The 23,323-nt window shown below is 36.2% G+C and overlaps 6 protein-coding genes across 6 annotated transcripts; 1 reads left to right on the top strand and 5 right to left on the bottom strand.

Annotated features, from left to right (window-relative positions):
- The first annotated feature begins 1,589 nt into the window (after positions 1-1,589).
- LOC18014083 (receptor-like protein kinase HERK 1) lies at positions 1,590-4,963 on the top strand. Its single transcript, XM_006418860.2, has 2 exons — positions 1,590-1,937; positions 2,083-4,963. The coding sequence occupies exon 2, from the start codon at positions 2,104-2,106 to the stop codon at positions 4,585-4,587; it is 2,484 nt and encodes an 827-aa protein (XP_006418923.1). The 5' UTR covers positions 1,590-1,937; positions 2,083-2,103; the 3' UTR covers positions 4,588-4,963.
- A 356-nt stretch (positions 4,964-5,319) lies between these two features.
- On the bottom strand, positions 5,320-5,798 carry LOC18014081. The gene has a single exon (XM_006418859.2). The coding sequence runs from the start codon at positions 5,722-5,724 to the stop codon at positions 5,320-5,322; it is 405 nt and encodes a 134-aa protein (XP_006418922.1). The 5' UTR covers positions 5,725-5,798.
- A 669-nt stretch (positions 5,799-6,467) lies between these two features.
- LOC18014080 lies at positions 6,468-6,887 on the bottom strand. The gene has a single exon (XM_006418858.1). It carries the CDS (start codon positions 6,885-6,887, stop codon positions 6,468-6,470), a length of 420 nt encoding a protein of 139 aa, XP_006418921.1.
- Positions 6,888-14,367: 7,480 nt separating this feature from the next.
- LOC112084461 lies at positions 14,368-15,276 on the bottom strand. Its single transcript, XM_024153598.1, has 2 exons — positions 15,104-15,276; positions 14,368-14,983 (listed from the first exon to the last, which is right to left on the bottom strand). The coding sequence occupies exons 1-2, from the start codon at positions 15,274-15,276 to the stop codon at positions 14,368-14,370; spliced, it is 789 nt and encodes a 262-aa protein (XP_024009366.1).
- Positions 15,277-17,237: 1,961 nt separating this feature from the next.
- On the bottom strand, positions 17,238-17,736 carry LOC18014079 (histone H4). Its single transcript, XM_006418857.2, has one exon. It carries the CDS (start codon positions 17,671-17,673, stop codon positions 17,362-17,364), a length of 312 nt encoding a protein of 103 aa, XP_006418920.1. The 5' UTR covers positions 17,674-17,736; the 3' UTR covers positions 17,238-17,361.
- A 759-nt stretch (positions 17,737-18,495) lies between these two features.
- On the bottom strand, positions 18,496-22,277 carry LOC18014076 (probable LRR receptor-like serine/threonine-protein kinase MEE39). The gene is given in 12 exon segments (XM_024153597.1): positions 18,496-18,913; positions 19,032-19,253; positions 19,255-19,276; positions 19,407-19,533; positions 19,639-19,844; positions 19,941-20,095; positions 20,200-20,277; positions 20,350-20,421; positions 20,519-20,590; positions 20,685-20,829; positions 20,929-21,407; positions 22,000-22,277. Coding segments are annotated over 12 exon segments (2,274 nt in total).
- Between the last annotated feature and the right edge of the window lie 1,046 nt (positions 22,278-23,323).

The following is a 23,323-nucleotide window of genomic DNA, read 5'->3' as shown; positions in this document are numbered from 1 at the left end:
AAATTTGAAAGGCATTTAATATTATAGACTGTTTTTTTAAATAATTAAAAAATTTCTTGATTGGCAATCTTTTTAAATGTATCATGATTTTTTTAAATCGGAGCTAGACGACGACAAATCGAAAAAATGTATAGAACCTCTACCTAAAACCAAGTCGTGGTGGGTACCTTCCACCTAGCGTCTAAGAGATTTTTTCGACGTTAAATAAAAAAGTCTTTCTTGGTAGCCATGTTTAAACATTGACATATTAAAATTAGAATTAGAATAATTAAACATAATTAATATACTAGAAATAATTTTTCAGCATTTTAAAAATATTCAGGTTAAATTTTATTTAGTTCAAATTATCTGATTAATAATTTTCTAATATTCTATTATTCTGCTATTTATCTAACCTTTTAGAACCTAATCAAATCAGATCCAAGCTACCGACAAAAAGAAAAACCCCACCATTTTTTTGACAACAGGAAATACCCCAACCTATAAGTATAAAGCAGAAACTTCTGCAATTAGCTTTCAGCTTTTAGATGTGAAGAAGACTATGATAAAAAGCTCTCTACATAGACGTGGGCTAACAATTATGCTAGGGGCTTCCACCTATCTTCGTTATTTAATCCTACAAATCGTTCATAATTCATATTAATATATCATTCCCAAACTTCACTATTACATCAATCAATTTTTTGCCAGCCATTAGAACAGTATTAATATTATATTAGTTGTGGTGTCTTGTTTTTTTTTTTTTGGCTATATAATTGCGGAGTCTTGTTAGGTAATATTTAAATATTTAAGAATAATGTCACAAGGAGCATTAGTGGGATCGTATTATTTCCAACTAATAATTATATATGTGTCATGTTCCATATGGTTGTATAATGGAGTGGTTAAACTTAATGTTGTCATTCTCTTAAATCTTGCAAGTTGCAAGCCCGAAAAGATATCCATGAATACACAAATATCTCTAATCTTCTATATTTCGGGGAATGTTTGAAACATAGAACTGGAGAAGTCTATAGATAGATCAAATATTTAGTAGGATTATAGACGTAATTAGAACCACTTGGTTTTTTTTGTTTTGGGGTCAAAAACCACATGGTCATAGTAAGATTTTTAATTGTTTTCAGAAGAAACAACATTCCAGCAGAACAAGAAATCAATAAAGGAAAATATATGTAGATCTACGAGAATTTAATTTACTATTTAAAAAGTGAACGCAGCCCGAAAAGAGCTTTCATGAATTCAAGTGATTTCTTCATCAGTATTGTCGGAAATTTAAAATAACATTTCAAACATTTACAAGAAACTCCCCAGAAAAGTTGACTTTGCTGCAAACCACCACCAATAGACACCTGAAACAAAAATGAAAAACACAAATTCGTAACATTTTAAACCAAATATTAAAATATTTTTCTGTGTATTTTTTTAGGCCACATTTTCTGTGTATTTAAAACAATTTTATCGATGATAAAAAAGACAGCTTTTTTTTGTTGACCAAAAAAAAAGGACAGCTTTTATTTTCGTAGACATATATTTGTTGCGACGAATATTTTACGTTTTCTAATCATTTTCTTGAAATTCCATATTTCTCTTCCTTTTTAGCCATTAAAAAAACTCATTCAAGAGATAATTCAATTTATTATTCTCTGTAGCCGTGATTGATAATTTTTTTCCTTCCATCTTGTTTCTCTTTCTCTCCTAACTCAAGAAATAAAAACATACTCTTGAGTTCATGTTTTTACAGAGTTCACAAAGAATCAAAAACCTCCTGTTACCAGTCTGTTCTTTGCTGGAACCCAATCTCTCTAACGAGTACAGTTTCTCATTATATTTTATTAAAAACCCAAAACTCAAAATCTGAGTTTTCGGTTTCTTGATCTATTCATTAAGCTCTGATCCTTCATGGGACCGTTACTTCTCCTGAATCTCTTGACTTAAAGGTGATTTTTATTGTCTTCTACTTAAAAGTTATCATCTTTGCTTGATCTCTGCTGTGTTTGTAGTTCATATGAGAAACCCTAGTCTCTCTCACTTCTTCCAATCTATATGATTGATTCTTTCTTCCGATCTGTTTCAAATTTCCAGGTTTTTTTCTGTTGGGTCAAGATGGTTGTGGAAAAGTTCGGATTTTTCATCTGGGTTTCAACGATCTCGTGCTTGATTTGCATCTGCCATGGATTCACACCTCAGGATAATTACTTAATCAACTGTGGCTCACCCACCAATTCGACCCTTATGGGTCGAGTCTTCATGTCCGATAAGCTCGCCTCCAACTTACTCACCTCTCCTAAAGAGATCCTCGCGAGTCAAACCGGTTCCGACATTTACCAGACGGCGAGAGTCTTCACCGGAGTCTCTTCCTACAAATTCTCCGTCGCTCGTGGCCGTCACTGGATCCGTCTCCATTTCAATCCATTCAATTACCAAACTTTCCAAATGGGTTCAGCCAAATTCGCAGTCTCCTCGCAGAGTCATGTGCTCTTGAGCGATTTCACCGTTAAGAGCTCGAGAGTTGTAAAAGAGTACTCTTTGAATATTGCCACTGATGATCTCGTTCTTACTTTCACTCCCTCTGGTGATTCGTTTGCGTTTGTGAACGCCATTGAGGTTATCTCCGTTCCCGACTCATTGATCACTGCTTCTCCTGCTCCAAGATTTGCAGGAGGCTCAGGATCGTTTCAGCAAAGCTTGTCAATGCAAGCTCTCGAAACAGTTCATAGAGTGAACATGGGAGGTCCTCTCGTTGCGCCTAACAACGATACTCTCACAAGAACTTGGCAGCCTGACTCTGGTTTTCTACTCGAGAAGAATCTAGCTACCACAGTGTCTAAGATTGCAACTGTTAACTATGTTTCTGGCTACGCAACAGAGGATACTGCGCCAAGAACCGTCTACGGTACTTGCACTGAGATGAACTCCGCGGAGAATCCGACTAGCAACTTCAATGTCACGTGGGAGTTCGAGGTTGACCCGGGTTTTCAGTACTTTCTCCGGTTCCATTTCTGCGATATCGTGAGCTTGTCTCTCAACCAGCTATACTTCAATCTCTATGTAGACTCAATGCTCACTGTTATGGATGTTGATCTCAGCACTTACGTGGATAACACTCTCGCTGGTGCATACAACATGGACTTCGTTACGCAGTCACCGAAAGGTACTAATAAAATCCGTGTCAGCATCGGTCCATCGACTGTTCACACTGATTATCCGAACGCGATTGTGAATGGATTGGAGATCATGAAGATGAATAACTCTCAGGGGCAGCTAAGTACTGGGACGTTTGTGCCTGGTGGTAGCTCGAGCACTAAGCAGAAGAATGTTGGGTTGATTGTAGGTGCAACCATTGGTCCGTTGCTTGCTTTAGTCCTCTTGGGAAGTTGCTTTGTGTTGTGTAAGAAGCGGAAACGAAGCCAAGACGGACATTCAAAGACTTGGATGCCGTTTTCAATCACTGGAACTTCGGTGGCAAGTGGCATGACGCTTACTAGTATAACCACCAATGCTAATTACCGTATTCCCTTTGCAGCGGTTAAAGAAGCTACGAACAACTTCGACGAGAGCCGTAACATCGGTGTGGGCGGTTTTGGTAAAGTCTACAAAGGAGAGCTTAACGATGGCACGAAAGTAGCTGTCAAAAGAGGGAACCCGAAGTCTCAACAAGGGCTTGCTGAGTTCAGGACAGAGATCGAGATGTTGTCTCAGTTTCGTCACCGACATTTGGTTTCTCTGATCGGTTACTGTGATGAGAACAATGAGATGATACTGATTTACGAGTATATGGAGAATGGAACGGTAAAGAGTCATCTTTACGGCTCAGGTCTTCCTAGCTTGACTTGGAAACAACGGCTTGAGATCTGCATTGGTGCGGCTAGAGGGTTGCATTACCTTCACACTGGTGACTCGAAACCAGTAATCCACAGAGACGTGAAATCCGCAAATATATTGCTTGATGAGAACTTCATGGCTAAAGTTGCAGACTTTGGACTGTCTAAGACCGGACCAGAGCTTGATCAGACTCATGTGAGTACTGCTGTGAAAGGAAGTTTCGGGTATCTTGACCCTGAGTACTTCAGAAGGCAACAGCTCACTGAGAAATCCGATGTTTACTCCTTTGGAGTCGTTCTCTTCGAGGTTCTCTGTGCTAGACCTGTTATTGACCCTACGCTACCGAGAGAGATGGTGAATCTTGCGGAATGGGCAATGAAATGGCAGAAGAAAGGGCAATTAGATCAGATCATTGATCAGTCGCTTCGAGGAAACATCAGGCCTGATTCGTTGAGGAAGTTTGCGGAAACAGGTGAGAAATGTTTGGCTGATTATGGAGTCGATAGGCCATCTATGGGAGATGTGTTGTGGAATCTTGAATACGCTCTGCAGCTACAAGAAGCTGTGATCGATGGTGAACCAGAAGATAATAGCACGAATATGATTGGTGAGTTACCTCCACAGATCAACAATTTCAGTCAGGGAGACACGAGTGTTAACGTTCCTGGAAACGCGGGGCAATTCGAGGAATCGAGCATTAATGATCTCTCTGGTGTTTCCATGAGTAGAGTATTCTCGCAGCTGGTGAAATCCGAGGGAAGATAGTGGAGAGATTTGAGCAATGAAGTGCCAAGAAAAGCCAAAGATCTGATTCTTCTAACAGAAACAGAAGCAAGAGGAAACAAAAGTATCAGGTTTTTTTGTCTGCTCGAGCTGTTCTTCTACCGATTTTTCATCTGTGTAATGATACAAATACCTGAAAAGTTTCCTCTTCTCTTTCTCTCTTTCACCTACCTATTGAGTTTGTATTTTCTTGCAGATTGAAGTTGTCTGATATTTGTTTGTTCTTTTTGTCTACGGATGTTTTAACACTCTTGGTGTTTCAATTATTTTGTAAGTTTAGAAGTTAAAAACGTATTACATAGTTCTCATGTTCTTGTTTGGTTTGAGAAACGGTTTATTATATTTAATCATTTTCGGATTTTGTCTTCGAACAGTATTTGTCCGGTTCCATTGGGTTGTTTCTTTCTTTCATCACGACCACGTCTAACCACGGTTTCTTCTCCACTTCAGGTAAATTATCTTTTCAAATCTTTGTATTAGATTAGAGAAATTAACCCAAACGGAAGTAAAAAACATGTTACAGGAGGCTGATACAAATCCATAAAGAGGAACTTTTATTAGATAAGCTAACATTCCTAAAGAAATTAAAGTAGAACAAATCCTATAGTCTAGAGTGGATCAAACATCAAGATTTCATTTTTAACAAGACCCATCAAATGATAAGTCTCCAAAATATATTTTTGTTTTACGATTCTCTCTAATGACAAGTTTGCTTCACGGATCAATATTAACCTTAGTAGAAGAAGCACAAGAGAAACATTTCCATACGAGCCTGAAAGCAAACCTCCTACACGATGACGTTTTGCTCTTCCTCCTCGCCGCCTTCTTTCTCCCTCCTCCATTTCTCTGGTCACCGGATTCTCGGCCGCCGCCGCCACCTCCACTGCCGTCGTATTCACTCTCTTTTGTTGTGAAAGTGTAGCTTCTAAGGTACATTTGCCTACAAGATATGCTGTCCACCACCGTGGTACGACGCTTGCTACCGCCGTCGCTGATTGACCGTACAAACTCCGCCTCTGCCATCGGCCACTTGTGGAGGTTGGCGTAAGTGGTCACCGTCCGAACGCAAACGGCGTCGCTTTTGATGTTTACACAATCATCTATGCATTTGAAGGCCATTGAAGCTTTGATTTTTTGTTAGGATACTTCTAACTTCTAGTGTGAACTGTATTCCTTTTATTTTTGGTTGTGAACGTTGGGTTTAGCTTAAATATAAACTATTTTTAAGTAATTTTATCCTTATCATTTGATATATAGAAAACACCAAGTCAGAGAACAAATGAGAAGTTTTCTCAACTTAACGCATCATGTTATGTATACTTGTCAACTCTATAATTTTTCTAATTTATTTGGAAAAACAAATTTAGCAATACTCACAATGGAGAATGTCTTTAAAATCCCTAAAACCTCTCCTCCTATCCCTCATGCATTCTGAATTCAATTATCTCTTCTGACTCAAATTAACTCTCTCGTTGACTTTCACTACTGATTCATCTATGTACAATATGTGGAAATTAGACTTCGGAGAAAATTTATGAAATTTATGTCAAAGTTTCTTCATCTCAGCGTCATTGTGTTTTATTCATTCTCTAAGCTAATAATCACTTAGTATACATAAATTTCCGTTAAAAATATATCAGATTCTTATACTGTTGTGGACTGAAATAATTTGCGGAGACAAAAGAAGTAGTCGCTACCGAAACAATATTTGATGATGCAGTTTGTATAACAAAGAATAATGAGAGTAATATCCGTTTACATTGAAATCTTTTCAACGATAAACTTTCGTAAACTAAATAAATAATAATAATTATTCTTGTCTCTACGTATTGATAAACTTACTTCACTCTGTAACATTAACCTTAATATGAGAAAGCACAAGACAAACATTTCAATACGAGTTTGCCCATAAACGCCCTATGCAGCATCGTTTTACTAGTCCTTATGCTCTTCTTCTTCGCCGCCTTCTTCCTTTCTCCTCCTTCAAAACGTCTCCGTTCGTTTCTTCCGTTACTAGCGTCATCGCCATCTTGATCTTGATCTTCTCTTCCATCTTCATTCTCTTCATTTCTTGAGAAGGTATAGCTTCTAAGATACATTTGCCTACAAGATATGCTGTCCACCACCGAGGCACGACGCTGGCTACCGCCGTGGCTGATTGACCGTAAGAACTCCGCCTCGGCCACCGGCCACTTGTAAAGCTTGGCGTAAGTTGTTCCCGGTCGAACACAATCCACGTCACTTTTGATGTTTAGACAGTCACCTAGGCATGTCGAGGCCATGACTAATCTCTTTTATCTTTTTTTTTTTTTTGTGAACGTTAGGTTTGGTTATAGAAAAACCTAAGGTGTTTATATAAATACTGTGGGTATAATGCAGGATACAGTAATTATATAGAGAGATTTGTGGCAATAATATCTCTTTTTATTTTTGGGGGTTAACGATTAGATTTGACTGTAGAAGTAAGACTCAATTACAGTGACTGATCATAGTTCTTTCTCCTTTTCATAATTACTATATATAATGATCATAATATGGATTAATAAAGGAAAGATTTGACTGACGCCTGAAGAGAAAAGAGACAGATTTGACTAATTCTAATAGAAGTAAGTCCGGCTAAGATATAGTTAAATCCAAGTACACAACGTACGTACATCTATTTTTTCTGTTGACACAAAATCACAATATAAAATATTCTGTTTCTAAACGTTACGATTACCCATTCAGGCTCGGTCAGCTTAAAGACCTATTTATGATATTTATCAATTTATCATAACCTAATCCAAAATATACTAACACATCAACTGATATTGACTAAAACTAACCAGTGACGATCTTCTCAGACTAGACTCATATTTTTATGAATCGTAGCAGCGCTATCTCAAATTTTGCGAGGCCATGTTCAAATTGTATTTTCTTTTAAAAGAAATTTCCCTTGGTCATGATATACATTTGTTTTAACTGAATGATATGCGTTGCCGGGAGGTATTGACAAGAGCGGTGCGTCATTAGTCATAATGCAATCGAACCATATATACAGAGGACATATATGTACAAGAATAAGTCTGAATACATCAATGCTGAATAATCTTTACAATACTATTGTCTTACTATTGGCTTAAAGGCTAATGATCATAATTTTTTTCGACGACGGTGAATGTTATATATATATATATATATATATCTTTCTGTCTATGCATTTGTATGATCACAGTAAAATCATGATAGTTGATGACCATGCAGCATTGATTGGATCTGTCAATATCAACGACCATAGTTTCCTTCGCTCAAGGGATTTTGAGATCATATATACACTCATCTACTTCTTTATATTATGCATCGATTTCCAAAAGCTTATTTCACATTTGATAAAATAAAGACAGAGCCGTGCTTGAGATTTCTCTAACTACAAGTGAGAAAAAAAAATTAGCCCCTTAAAATTTTTCTTAATACAGCTTAGCCCATAAATAATTGACAAAAAGAAGAAAAAATGACAGATATGCATTTGGAAAGAATTGAACTCGGACAAACCTCTAACCAAACATGCTTTCACCTATTCACAAACCACTTGAACTAACTTAAACTCTAAAAAATTGGCCCAAAAAAATATTTAAGTCTTCCGGCCCTGAAGCACATGCTTCATTAGTCTGTGCTCAGGCATGGCTCTGGGTGAAGATCATTTTTTTAACATGATGACATATTTAAATTAAATAAATAAATATTGTTTACTTATAAATTATCAAAATTTTGTGTTATTTTTTACCTAGTAAAGAAGTTAGTTTTCAAAGTTTTTAAAACATGGGTTAAGTTTCAAAATATATAATTTTTTTAGAATCAACCAAATCTCCCTATTTAATATACGTAAAAAACATTTAGATCCTGTTCGTTTCTGTATCTGGATGCTGCATCTAGCTGCAAATATCCAAATGTTGTTCGTTTTTTCAAAAAAAATTTGTGTTCAGATGCAGCATCTGGATGCAAATTGATTAGCATCTCAAAAATCTGGATATTATAGATGCTGAGAAATAGAGAGTTCAGATGCAGCGTTTGCATCTGGTTCATGTAAAAAACAAAAAATCTTGATTTCCCACCCAAACGTAATTTTTGGTTTTTTGTCAAAAACAAAAACTCTCTGTTTCCCGCCAAAGACGAAAAATCTCGGTTTTTCGTCAAAAACGCAAAATCTCGATTTCTCGCCAAAAACGAAAACTCTCGGTTTCTTGCCAAAAACGTAAAATCTCGATTTTTTGCCAAAAACAAAAAATCTCGATTTTCCGCCAAAAACAAAAAAATGTCTGTTTCTCGCCAAAAACGCAAAATCTCGATTTCTCTCCAAAAAAAGAAAAATCTCGGTTTCTCGACGAAAACGCAAAAACCTCGATTTTTCGCCAAAAACGCAAAATTTCGATTTTCCGCCAAAAACGAAAAATCTACGTTTTTTCACCAAAAAACTAGGCTTTTCGCCAATAAACAAAATCTCGATTTTCCGCTAAAAGCGAAAACTCTCGGTTCTCGCCAAAAACGCAAAATCTCGGTTTCTCGTCAAAAACGAAAAATCTCGATTTCTCGCCAAAAACGAAAACTCTTGATTTCTCGCAAAAAACGCAAAATCTCGATTTCTCGCCAAAAAAGAAAAATCTAGGTTTTCCGCCAAAAACGAAAAATTTATGTTACTCGCCAAAAACGCAAAATCTCAATTTTTCACCAAAAAAGAAAAACTCTTGGTTTCTCGATAAAACGCAAAATCTCGATTTCTCGCCAAAAACGCAAAAATCTTGATTTTCCGCCAAAACGAAAAAATTCTCGCTTTCCCGCAAAAACGCAAATCTCGATTTTCCGCCAAAAACACAAAATTTCGATTTCCCATCAAAAATGAAAAATCTAGGTTTCTCGCCAAAAATACAAAATCTCGATTTCCCGCCAAAAACTAAAACTCTCGGTTTCTCACCAAAAACGCAAAATCTTGATTTTCCGCCAAAAACAAAAAATTCTCGCTTTTCCGTCGAAAACGCAAAATCTCGATTTCTCGCCAAAAACGCGAAATCTCGATTTCTCGCTAAAAAAGAAATAATCTCGGTTTCTCGCCGAAACGCAAAATCTTGATTTCTCGCCAAAAACGTAAAATCTCGATTTTCCATTAAAAACGAAAACTATTGGTTTCTCGCCGAAAACGTAAAATCTCGATTTCCTGCCAAAAACACAATATATTTATTTTCCGTCAAAAACTCAAAATTTCAGTAAAAAATTTTCACGTCAAGTATAAAAAATCATGTTTTCCCACAAAAAATATAAAAAATATCTAAATGCAAAATCTAGATGCAGCATCTAGATAAAAAAAACGAATAGGGCCTTAATATACATAAAATGCCTGAAAATTTGCAAAGGAACGAGTATGCAAATCGCCTTACGACATCAAAACAAATTGCCTTTTACTTTTTATGTATTATATATATATATAATATGTGAGGATATATATATGTGTTTATATATATATATATATTATAATACTCCCTCCGTTTTTTATTAATTGTCGTTTTAGAAAATTCTGTTTGTTTTAAATTAGTTGTCGTTTTCAGTTTTCAATACAACATTTATTAGTTTTTTATTTTTTATAATTATTTTTATTATATAATTTGTTTTATTATTGGTTGAATTGTGTTTAAATAAATAATTAATAATGTTTTTATATTGAAAAACTAATATAATTAATATTTTCTTAATCTGTGTGCATAACTCCAAACAACATTTAAAAAAATACGGAAGGAGTATTCTTTAGGTGGAGAAAGAAGAGAGAAGAAGGGAAGACGTAAGAAGAAGAGAGAGTTGTATTCACTTAAGTCAATTCACTTTTACATAACATGATGTCTATTTATAGACAAAAGAAAAGTATAAAATATTTACTAAGTCGGTAAAACATTGGCGGTGAATATGTGGATAATTATCCACTCTTAAACACTCCCTCTTAATTATCTATCATTAATAATATATTACGTACTGCTTCGTTAAAAACCTTACCATGGAAAAACCCAATGGGATAAAAATCATAATAAGGGAAAAAGAGTACAGTAACGCAATCTCCCTCTGGAATGACGGATATAATGTTTTCTTCATAAATCTCGTAAATGACGCATTCTGATACTTTGAATATGCTTTCTGAATACTGTAGTAGGAAGCGCCTTTGTAAAGAGGTCCGCCGCATTTTCACTTGAACGTACATACTGGATATCGACTTCTTGATTCTTCTCGAGGTCTTGAGTATAAGAAAAAAATCTTGGAGGAATGTGTTTCGTTCTATCACTCTTGATATAGCCTTTTTTTAGTTGAGCGACACATGCAACATTATCTTCGAACAATTTTGTCGGCTCTTTGTTGATGATTATTCCGATTGCTTCTTGTATATGATGAGGCATAGATCTGAGCCAAACACATTCTCTACATGCTTCATGAAGAGCAATGATTTCCGCATAATTTGAAGAAGTGGCGACCAAAGTCTGTTTTTGAGAACGCCACGAGACCGCCGTTCCACCAATTGTGAAAACATATCCAGTTTGCGATCGAGATTTATGCGGATCTGATAAATATCCTGCATCTGCAAAACCAACTAGACCAACTTCGGGGTTTCTATGATAAAATAAACCCAGATCAATCGTACCTTGGAGATAACAAAAAATATGATTTATCCCATTCCAATGTCTGCGCGTAGGAGATGAGATGTATCTTGCAAGTAGATTAGTAGCAAAAGCTATATCTGGTCGAGTACAATTTGCAAGATACATAAGCCCACCGATAGCACTCATATAAGGTACTTCAGGACCTAATATGTTTTCGCTATCTTCACAAGGTCGAAATGGATCATTGTTAATATCAAGTGATCTATTGACCATTGGAGTATTCAAAGAAGTTGCTTTATCCATTTTAAAGCGTTTTAACACCCTTTTGGTGTAATTTGATTGATGCACAAATATCCCATCTTGGAAATGCTCAATCTGGAGCCCTAGACAAAATTTTGTCTTTCCAAGATCTTTCATTTCGAACTCTTCTTTCATGTGAGTTCATGCATCATCAATCTCCTTTTGAGTTCCGATTATGTTCAGGTCATCAACATATACAGCAATGATCACAAATCCTGACGATGATTTCTTAATAAATATGCAAGGGCATATCACATTGTTGATGTATCCTTTACTCAACAAGTATTCACTCAAGCGATTATACCACATGCGTCCAGACTGTTTTAATCCGTAAAGTGATCGCTGTAATTTGACCGAACATATATTTTTAGATGCTTCAGGCATCTTTGATCCTTCGGAGATCTTTACTCTCTCTGGAACTTTCATATATATATCACTATCAAGTGATCCATATAGATATGCAGTCACAACATCCATAAGGTACATTTCTAGATTTTTAGATGCCGTTTGGCTCATTAAGTACCTGAATGTGATTGCATCCATGACCGGGGAATATGTATCTTCATCATCAATTCCCGGTCTTTAAGAAAAACTTTGTGCCACAAGTCGGGCTTTATATCGTGTGACCTCGTTTTTCTCATTTCTTTTTCTCACAAAACCCCATTTGCACCCGACTGGCATTACATCTTCTGGTGTAATGACTATATATCCAAAAACATTTCTTTTATTCAGGGAAATTAATTCATTTCTCATGGCAATCTGCCATTTCTCCCAGTCAGGCCTTTTCTGGCACTCTGACACGGACCTTGGGTCTGGATCATCATTTTCATTTTCAATTTCTTTGGATACTGAAAAGGAGAACATATCATTTGTATCATTTATCTCACTTCTAACCCATAATATCCCACTTTGGGCGAAGTTAATGGAAATCTCATACTTTTCAGTATCATGTTCGTCTTCTGGGCGAACTTCTTTAACTAGTTCTTCTGGAACCTCTTCACCAATGTCTTCAAGACATTTTTCTTTATTCGGTTCTTATGTAACCTTGTCTCCCAATTTTTTTTTCTTTCGAGGATTTTTATCCTTCGAGCCCATCGGCCTCCCGCGCTTTAATTGAACCCGCGGTTCATTTGCTTTATTCCCATCAATAACTAGTTCCGGAACATTTATTTTTGATGGAGCATTAGCAGCTGGGATATATGATTTTGTCACTCTTCTCGTATCTGTGAACGCATCAGGTAACTGGTTTGCCAATCTTTGCAAATGTATGATTTTCTGAACTTCCATTTCGCATTGATGGGTAGGGGATCGAGATAAACCAAGGTTTGTGTACACCATGTGATATCCTTTGGTGATTCTCTTGATCCTCCCCCCAACGCTGGGAATTCATTTTCATTAAAGTGGCAATCGGCAAAACGTGCCGTAAACATATCTCCAGTTACCGGTTCAAGATATCTAATTATACTTGGTGACGTATAGCCGATATATATTCCCAATCTCCTTTGTGGCCCCATTTTTGTTCTTTGCAGCGGGGCTATTGGGACATAGACCGCACATCCAAATATACGGAGATGGGATACATTTGGCTCCTTGCCAGATGTTAACTGTATTGGGGAATATTCATTATATGCACTTGGCCTCATCTGGACCAATGCCCCAGCATGCAATATAGCATGTCCCCATACAGTAATTGGGAGTTTTGTTCTCAATATTAACGGTCTTGCTATCAGTTGCAACCGTTTTATTAAAGACTCAGCCATGCCATTTTGTGTATGAACATGTGGAACCGGATGTTCAACATCGATTCCTAATGACATACAATAGTCATTAAAGGCTGCTGAAGTGAATTCACCAGCGTTATCAAGCCTAACTTTCTTTATGGCATAATCAGGGAATTGCGCTCTCAACCTGATTATTTGGGCAATGAATCTTGCGAAAGCCATATTTTTGTGGTCAATAAACACACATGTGACCATCTACTAGATGCGTCAATTAATACCATGAAATATTTAAATGGCCCGCACGGTGGATGAATCGGCCCACATATATCACCATGTATTCTCTCTAAGAATACAGGAGATTCATTCCCAATTTTGACTGGCGAGGGCCTAGTTATGAGTTTTCCTTGAGAACATGCCTGACATAAAAACTCTCCCGATTGAAAAATCTTTTGGTTTTTCAATGGGTGGCCATTCGAATTTTTCACAATCCTTCGCATCATGACTGATCCAGGATGGCCAAGTCTTTCATGCCATATTCTAAATGTAATAGTAAACCCCGGGTTTACTGTAACATTCAGTCATATTTATTTTTGTGCAATATAACCCAGAGGACATCATTGGTAATTCTTCCAATACGTGTTTCCTCTCAGATATAATGCAAAGATATTCAATGCCATTCTTATTTGTACTTGCTATATGATATCCATTTCCTCGGATATCTTTAAAACTTAGCAAGTTTCTACTGGATTCGGGGGAATATAATGCATCATTTATTTCAAACTTTGTCCCCCTTGGCATTGAAAAATTATCTCTTCCGGAGCCAATTATAATATTTGCATTACCAGATATGGTACCCACGCTTCCGGCGGAGTCCTTTATTTTGAGACATGATAAATACTTTTTATCTTTAAGTATAGTATGTGTCGTAGCACTATCGGCTAGACATGTATCTCCATCCTGAATCTCAAATGATGTCATAGTCTGAATCACAATATGCAAGAAAATGCATTAATAAATCAAAAACATGATTTTAAAAGTTAAAAAAAAACATTTTTATGTTTACAAAATATATTACATTCTTATTTAAGATTACATTGGTTTTTTTTTATCTTCTACATAAAGAAATTATATTACATCGATCTTAATCGCTTTGTTTCCGTTGATTCTTCAGGATCAACAAGGAAATCAGCGATATCAAGATGAGTATAATCACTGATGCCATCAAAGGAAGGTCCCGCTTCATCAGAGATGAAATTGGTTTCAAAATTCTTTCCTTTATCCTTTTCTTTGGCATCTTGTGATGCTCGGTACAGATCGGCTAAATGTCTTGGTGTACGACATGTTTTTGCCCAATGATTTTTCGTGCCGCATCTGTAACAAGCAGTTTCCTTTTGCTTTCCTGCTTCCCGACCAACATCATTTTGTCTTCCTCGTCCACGGCCTCGTCCGTGACCACGGTAACGGTTTCGACCGCGCCCGCATCCGCGTTCGGTTCTATTATTTTGACTGGATGACGCAACACTCGCTTCTGGGAATGGTGATGATCCAGTTGGACGAGTTTGATAGTTTAACATCACGAGCTGATTATTTTGTTCAGCTACAAGGAGGACTTGCATCAACTCCGAGTAAGTGGTGTAACATTTTGCCCGGTATTGTTGTTGCAGGATTACATTTCCAGGATGAAATGTTTGGAGAGTTTTTTCGATCATGTCGAAATCACTTACCTCATGTCCACATAACATCATCCTGGAAGTAATTCCGAACATAGCGGAATTATATTCACCAACACTTTTGTAATCCTAAAATCGGAGGTTCAGCCACTCATGTTTGGCTTTTGGTAAGATCACATATTTTTGGTGATCAAACCTATCTTTAAGAGATTGCCAAAAATCTGCAGGATCTTCTTTCGTGATGTATTCTTCTTTTAAACTATTATCGATGTGGTGGAACAAAAATATCATGGCTTTCGCCTTTAACTCATCTGATGTCGTTTCCGACTTATCGATGATATCGAGAAGCCCGTTTCCTCTTAGATGCATTTTTGCACCTACTGTCCATGACATATAATTTTTTCCAGACACATCAAAGGCAGGGATTTCGAGCTTCGCCAAATTTGACATTATAACTGTATATAATTTTATCAGTTTAGCAAACGTTCAGTATTAAAATTTGCTTAACGAGAAAAACATGATAAAAATTTAATTTTTACACATAATAAAGCATAAAATTTAAAATAATACTGGAGGCAGAGTCTTTCATATAATTTGAGGAGGCATAGCCTACTATATTTTTTGAGGAGGCAGAGCCTACCATATTTTTGAGGAGGCAAAGCCTACCATATAATTTTGAGGAGGCAGAGCCTACCACTCCATAAACATAATATCAAGGAGGAGGTTTAACCTTCTACTCCATATATATGATTTGAGGAGACATAGTCTACCATATGATCATATGATCGTGAATGCATAGCCTATCTCAACGATCTGTTCGGGGAAGGCAGAGCATATTATCTCGTAAACTTTAATATAAATTTAATTAACGGTTCGGGGAAGACAGAGCCTATCATCCCGAAAATAATACGTAAACTTGAAATAAACATAAATTTAAATCTTACCTCTTTAGGTATAAGAGCGGATCAAGAGACGTTCATGCTGATAATGTTTTATGTATTATATATATAATATGTGAGGATATATATATGTGTTTGTATATATATATATATTATAATATTCTTTAGGTGGAGAAAGAAGAGAGAAGAAGGGAAGACGTAAGAAGATGAGAGAGTTGTATTCACTTAAGTCAATTCACTTTTACATCGCATGATGTCTATTTATAGGCAAAAGAAAAGTATAAAATATTTACTAAATCGGTAAAACATTGGCGGTGAATATGTGGATAATTATCCACTCTTTAACATTACTAAATTTTTTTTGCTTGCTTGAAACGCGCTTTTTAATGTGTTTTGTATATTTTTGCGTCTTATTGTCAGTGAGCAATTATGGGCCTAAAAAATAAGGCTGAAATAGGCGTATTTCTTTTCGATTAATTCTGTATTTTTTTTTAATGTAACCATCTATTGTCCATTTGAAGCAAAATTTTAGATGTTCTTATAGTTTCAATCAATTAACGAACTAGCCTCTGATTCAATCCAATCGTAGTTTTTTTTTTTTTTAATGAATGTTAAATTTATTCAAACAAAAAAAAAACGTTCTTACATCAATGATGTTTGCATGATTGAAAACAAATTAAAATCGCACAAAGTATTACTAACTAGTCTTTAATTTGGTGATCTTGAGGCTATCCAAAGCTGGCAGCCTTCTTCGTATTTGTGGTCCCCTGCAATCGAATAGAGTTGAATCTGTTTTTCATGCCTTTGTCTATCCTCTTTATCAGCTTTTGTGGCGTTAACGGGTGCTCACCATGACATCTACCATTCCGCTCACCCCAAATATGGTAAAGAGTGATGAACAAGTATTTGACTGTAAAATCTTGAAGAAGATTCTGGTTTTGGTATGTTAAGTCCAATCATAGTTTTTAGTATGAGAGATATCGAAAAGAAGGTTCCTAATCTGTGAACCTTAATGTTTTTTTTTTTAATGGGTTTTCAAACTAAAAGCAGGAGAAATCAAATGTTTTACAGAAGTAATACAACCTGAACCACTGGAGGTTGATGTCCAATCAAATTCGGTTTTATCGGTACAAACTCTATTTTTCTACATGCTTCTTCTCTGTACAACACTCTCTCTGTTTTCATCAGAAAGTTGCATGCTGATTTCAGTTAAATGATTTAACATGTGTGCCATTTCATAGAATACCATTTTAAATGAATGTCGTTAAAGCTTTATTGTTTTGATTAAATAAACTTCTTGTCACCATAAAAAAAAAACTTCTTGTCATTAGTCTCTTATGAAGATCGATTGCAAGACGTTTCTCTCGTATGGAAAGAGGGAGCTGCGAGACAAAACTATTGTAAATTCATGAACGCAGAAACCCACCGGAATCATAAAACGCAAACGCATATATTCATACCAAACGATAATACAACGCAAACGGAAATACAAAACGATCTGAAATTATAAACGCTAAAACCAAGTCCTAGAAAACACAGAGAAACGCCAAATTCCTTAACCGCCGAAACCATATAGCGTCCTTCCTTGTCTCTTGAGAGCATAAACCACATCCATGGCGGTCACCGTCTTCCTCCGTGCGTGCTCGGTGTAAGTGACGGCGTCGCGGATGACATTCTCCAAAAAGATCTTGAGGACGCCACGTGTCTCCTCATAGATCAGACCGCTAATTCGCTTAACGCCTCCTCTACGAGCCAATCTCCGAATCGCCGGCTTGGTGATTCCCTGGATGTTGTCTCTCAGAACCTTCCTGTGACGCTTGGCTCCTCCCTTTCCCAAACCCTTGCCTCCCTTTCCACGACCAGACATTTTTACAGGAAACGTGAATTTTCTCGAGAAAATTAGCTATATAGATTTAGGGACTGTAATCAGATTGAGGAATTTACAATGGGGGAGGAGGTGATTTATATGGAAGACGAGACCCTTTTGATGTGAGCCCTTAGATATAGTTCTTGATCTAACGGCTGTTGATATCGATCTAGGTGAACAATGAAACGACATATTGACCGTCGATTTATCTCTATCGACGGTTAGTATTGTCGATCCGCGTGATGCCAGCAAGTGGAAAATTTATAATTTTCATTTAGCGCCACGTATTGGGAGAGTAGCGCCAATTATTTCCACCGGCTTTTTTTTAGGTCAATTTCACCGCGTTTTCTTAAGTTAAAATTTTACGAACGTAAAATAAAAATCATCATATACACATTTTATTTTTGTCAAAGTCATACAAATTTTATGAAACCGGATACTCTAACTTTATTGGCCTTATGAATTTTTCCTTCCAACATTCACGTATACATTTTACAACGGTCATCAGGGGGTTTATTCAACGAATATATTTAGTAGAATTTGAATGAATTTAAGTTTCTATTGAATTCTAGTGTTATTTCTCAATTCAATAAGACATTTTATATATTCTTTTCAAATTTGTTCATCACAATTACTAAACGTTTTATTGTTTACTCACATTTACTAAACGTTTTTTTTTGGTTTAATCAAATTTATTAAACGTTAGTGTTATTATACAAAGTTGCTAAACGCTTTGTTATATTATAAATTTACTGTCCAATAGACAGTTCTTCACATATTGGTTATAATATAATAAAGCGTTTATAGATAAGAACACATATGCTATCTTGCCTTAGGGTACAAGTCGGTATCAAAAGTCACACTCACTCTCAGCTCACTCGAACTATGATGAGAGTCCGCATCTTGATACCTACGTGTCCTCGCGTTTTCAGATGCAAGACACTCTTTAAGCTTGATGATAACTTGGGACATGTTTGGTCGTTTGGCCGAAGAGGGATTTGCGCATGACATAGCCAGTTCAAGAGCTTTCCAGACAGAGCGGGGCTTGTAATTCCGTTGAAGTTTAGAATCCACGATCTGACTGATATCTCCTTTATTAACCACAAATGTGACCCATTCCGCTATGTTAGGCCTTTCACGAGTTTGATCAATCACTCGTTAATTTGTGATGATTTCTAGCAATAAGATCCCGAAACTGTAGATATCACTCTTCTCAGATAACTCACTTGTTAAATAATATCTGGTACGCCAAGAAAATATGGAGTGTGATTCATATGTATTGTGCAATTCTTGCACCACTTTAAAAGATTGAAAACATATTTCAACCATGCATATGGTAAGTCGATGAATATACTTACTCAGGATCAAGATATCCCAAAGTACCAGCAACTACGGTTGAAACTTGAGTTTGATCGCCTCCAACTTGGAAAGATCTCGAAAGCCCGAAATCCGCAATTTTGGCTTTGAACTCTTCATCCAACAATATATTTGTATTTTTGACATCTCTATGCACCATTGCTGGTTTGCATCCAATATGCAAGTATTCTAATCCTAATGCTGCCTCGATGGCTATTTGTAGTCAAAACAGAGCCACCATTTTTGCCTACGTCACATATTTATGATTAATATATACTTAAGCTACAATACATTACTAGAGGTGAAAGTAACTAAATTATGCTTTTAATTAAGTTACATGTTTTTTTTTTTTTTTGAATTATAAGATACATGCTCACCTGATAAATGTTGATGTAAATCTCCATTGGACATGTATTCGTAGATGAGGGCAAAGTGATTTTGTTCATCGCAATACCCAACAAGACTTACCAAATTTATATGGTGAACTCTCAAAAGAAGTTCGACCTAATCAATAATGTAAAACAAACATACAAAATAAATTGGTTCAATATGTATAAAGTAATCCTCATTATAAATAACATTTTGCGAAAGAGTTAAAGCAATTCCTACCTCTGCCTTGAATTCTTTATAACCTTGAGCTGATGTTTGGGAAAGTAGTTTGACAGCTACTTGCTCTGAACCATTTAGGGTACCGTGATAAACGATGCCAAATCCTCCTTCACCAAGAGGTCGTTGCAAGTTCTTAGTAATTTCCATAACTTCTGAATAAGTAAACCTTCGTCGTTTTGTCTTGATCCACGGTTCAGACTTGTTCCCTAAACGTAAAGCATATGCAAGTACATAAGAGTAGTAAACATGCATATATATAATTGTCTATCGATTAGAGATTCTGTTGAAAATATCTTCCATACTCGGTGATATTTCCTTTATGAACACAAAAATGATGATCAACACAACAGCTATAGCTGCAATGGAAGCAACCGGTGCAACAATCTTCACTGGAAATTCCTTCTTTGGCTTGTCTATGCATTTACTTGATAGACAAAGATCTTTGTTTCCAAGGACACTACAAATAGGAAATTCAGACTAAAGAGTAAAAAGAAGTATACATTAAGTTGGGATAATGATTAATTAGTTAAAAGAGTAATATCATGTGAGAATCTTTCTTACTATAACTTTAGTCCTTCCGTTTCTCTATCTCGAAGAACTTGAGGAATTGAACCGCTAAGATTGTTCCCACTCAAGTTTCTGTCCAAGTAAAGGATTATTAAACATGATTCGTGTGAACGTGATAAGTAAATAACATTAAAACTTTATTACATGACTAACAATGATTTCATAGAGGCTAGAAACTCAGGCACCATTCCACTCAAAGTGTTATTTGACAAATCCCTGGGATGTGAAAAAAAAAACAATGAACCCTTAATCTGCTTTGTGTCCATATATCAAATATTTGTCCAAAATTAATGAAGATTAACTTCATACTTACAAAATTTCTAGATGAGTCAGATTCTGAAATTCTGATAGTATGGTTCCAGTCAAGCCACTTGAAGATAAACTTCTGGTTATTAAAAACATATTTAAAATTTTATATTATATACAACCATGTCTTTTAGTAATTTTCCAAAATCTATGTGAGCATAAATAGATCTTACAAAGAAATTATTCTCGGTGGTGATGATATATTTGTATTGCTACAATTTAGTCCATCCCACGAGAATTGGATGGGGACGCATGGATCTCCTTGCCAACTGATTCTATTCAATCCATAAGTTGAGCTGATGTTCTTGATAGCAACCACTAGCATAAATTTCATCAATACGGCAGTAAAAACTAATGAAGTTGTCTACAATATCATCAATATATACCGCAGGAAACGAACTATTCAAATTTTTATACCTTCACTTTCATTGGTCTGAAGTTGTGGAAGCTGAAGAACTGAGTAAACTTCAAAACCATTTAGTAGAGGTGGAAGTGTCGATCTTGATGTTTTTATCAACTGCATACGGCAGTTACCTCCTATGCATTCCTTAGGAATTGTGGTAAGCATAGTCTCTATTTCAAGAAATTTTGGACTAATAGCTTTAATGTTAATTGTTTCTCCATTCAATAGATAGTCGAATTCTCTAGTGTCATTGGCCTTTATTACTTGGATCTCAGCAAAGTGTCTGTACATGTAGATTTGATCATCAGGATTCTCCAAACTCCAACTTATCGTTAATGGCGCGTCCAGTTTTGTAGGTGTCGCGGCCACCTTAAGCACAGCTTGCGGTGGATCATAGTGGTTTTTATTGGACACATTCAAAGTTGTTGAAATTTGAGTCCACTCGGGTTGAAAATATGGAATCCATGTACGATCATACACATCTTTTGGGTACCTGTCACAACTCACAATCATTCTTTTTAATTTTTGTCGACCATTCTTTTCTTCGACGCTGCGTCTGCGTCCGCGTCAGAGCATAACGGCTACGACGGTAATACCTAACGAAGCAAAACGGCGACGACCGTAATACTTAATAAAGCAAAGCGACCATGTAACGGAGAAGCTGCTAAAAGAGGAAGTGTCGCAGGAGGTGGCCGCGATACCTAAAAAATGACGCTGTATTTTTCCAGCGTCACCAACAACACCGGCGTCACTGTTAAACGTAATCGCAGCGTCACAGACATATGAACACGAACACCATTTTTAAAATCTCTATAGTGTATTTTTTGGTCGCCGAACGCTTGACGCAGCGTCGAAGAAAAGAACAAGGCCCAACTCACAATCATTCACTAATTAATATTTGTTGTTAGACAGTAAGTCGAGTAAAACTCTAAACTATATATGCTCCAACATTCAAATATACATATTAATCTGGAGAGTTATAATATAACTATACTATGTGTCACATTGATTTTAAACACGTTCAGATTTATAAAATAAAATATATATACTAGTTATGGCCTTATGGGTTGGAGTTGAATACGTACCGAATATTAACAGTGGAATTGCTAAGATACATGCGAAAGTTAAGTTTGAGGGAGCCAGATTTAGCCAGGTAAGTATCATTCGCCAATGGTCGTAGTTCTAAAGTTGATATCATCGGTGTAGTTGCCCCTGTCTTAACGAGACAAATTTGCAAAGAGTTTGATCTTGGGATGTGAATGATCTCTTTCCCTGAACCAGATGGTTCATTTTGCAGATTTATTGTTGCCCACTTATTAGGGCATTTCCATTGCTGATACCCACTTTGGGTATCATAGCACATTTTCGATTTTAATTTTTATTTAATTTTTTAAGATATTTATGAAAAATTTAAAAACCAACTTACATTATCAAACAAGGTATATTACATAGGGTTTAGAATTTAAATTACAAATTATTCCAAATATGTTTTAAAAAAATATAATATACTAATACAGGAAGTAGATGTTTAATCAAAAGGCGTTTCTGTTCCAAATTTAAGCCATATGTGTTCAACCAAATCAGCCTTAAGTCGGTCATGAATTTTCTTGTCACGAACTTCGTTTCGAATGCCGATCATATTGGTAAGATTTGTGGACATATTAGTTGAATATGTCATATCGACTTCTGACGTTCTGCTTCCTTCACCCTGTCGTTAGATACAAACAGGAGATAAAAGGATATTTACCATTGTGTGATTCCCTGCATCACACGCCGAAACCTGAAGCCATAAACACACATACCCAAAAGCAAAAAGAAATACATATACAGAACAATACACAAAAACATACAATACATAGATGCCATAAGTTTAGGGTCTTAACAGGAGATGTCTTGCTAATAAAAATACACAACATTTAGCCAACAAAAGCCTAAACACCGCTTAAACACATAGCGGCTCATACCAACTAAGACAACATGTAGGAGATTGTCGCAATTACCCAAATAAAAAAAAGAACCAGATAGTTGTCACCTTGGTTCGCCATATGCAGCTTCAGGGTTGAAACTTCACCTTTGAGCACCCTTATCTCCTCACGGATGTCAGCTTGGTTGGTCATCTGCTGCTTCAGGGAAGAAACTTCACCTTTGAGCACCCTTATCTCCTCGCATATTTCTGCATGGTTGGCCATATCGATCAAGTGCAGGTTCGAAACTTCACCCTGCAGCTCCCTTAGCTCATCTCGTATACCCCCAAGACTCTTTTCTGGAAGCCTTTGCAGCGCAAAGATGTCCTTCTTTTGGTCTCCGATCCTCGTTTCCAACTTAGAAATCTTATTAAATTGATATAAAAAATAAAATTGAAGATGATAAAAAAATCTTATTTTCTTTGATTAGAAGAAGAACTATATA

Source organism: Eutrema salsugineum, unplaced genomic scaffold (assembly GCF_000478725.1).
Source record: "Eutrema salsugineum unplaced genomic scaffold, Eutsalg1_0 scaffold_4, whole genome shotgun sequence".
Classification (NCBI taxonomy): Eukaryota; Viridiplantae; Streptophyta; class Magnoliopsida; order Brassicales; family Brassicaceae; genus Eutrema; species Eutrema salsugineum.
This window is presented reverse-complemented; position numbering and strand designations above follow the sequence as displayed.

Bases quoted from the DNA above. Each gene is read 5' to 3' on its own strand.
- LOC18014083 (XM_006418860.2), top strand. From the start codon at position 2,104: ATGGTTGTGGAAAAGTTCGGATTTTTCATCTGGGTTTCAACGATCTCG.
- LOC18014081 (XM_006418859.2), bottom strand. From the start codon at position 5,724: ATGGCCTTCAAATGCATAGATGATTGTGTAAACATCAAAAGCGACGCC.
- LOC18014079 (XM_006418857.2), bottom strand. From the start codon at position 17,673: ATGTCTGGTCGTGGAAAGGGAGGCAAGGGTTTGGGAAAGGGAGGAGCC.
- LOC18014080 (XM_006418858.1), bottom strand. From the start codon at position 6,887: ATGGCCTCGACATGCCTAGGTGACTGTCTAAACATCAAAAGTGACGTG.
- LOC112084461 (XM_024153598.1), bottom strand. From the start codon at position 15,276: ATGCATCTAAGAGGAAACGGGCTTCTCGATATCATCGATAAGTCGGAA. The intron at 14,984-15,103 runs GTTTGATCACCA...AATTACTTCCAG, and splicing joins TGGCAATCTCTTAAAGATAG to GATGATGTTATGTGGACATG.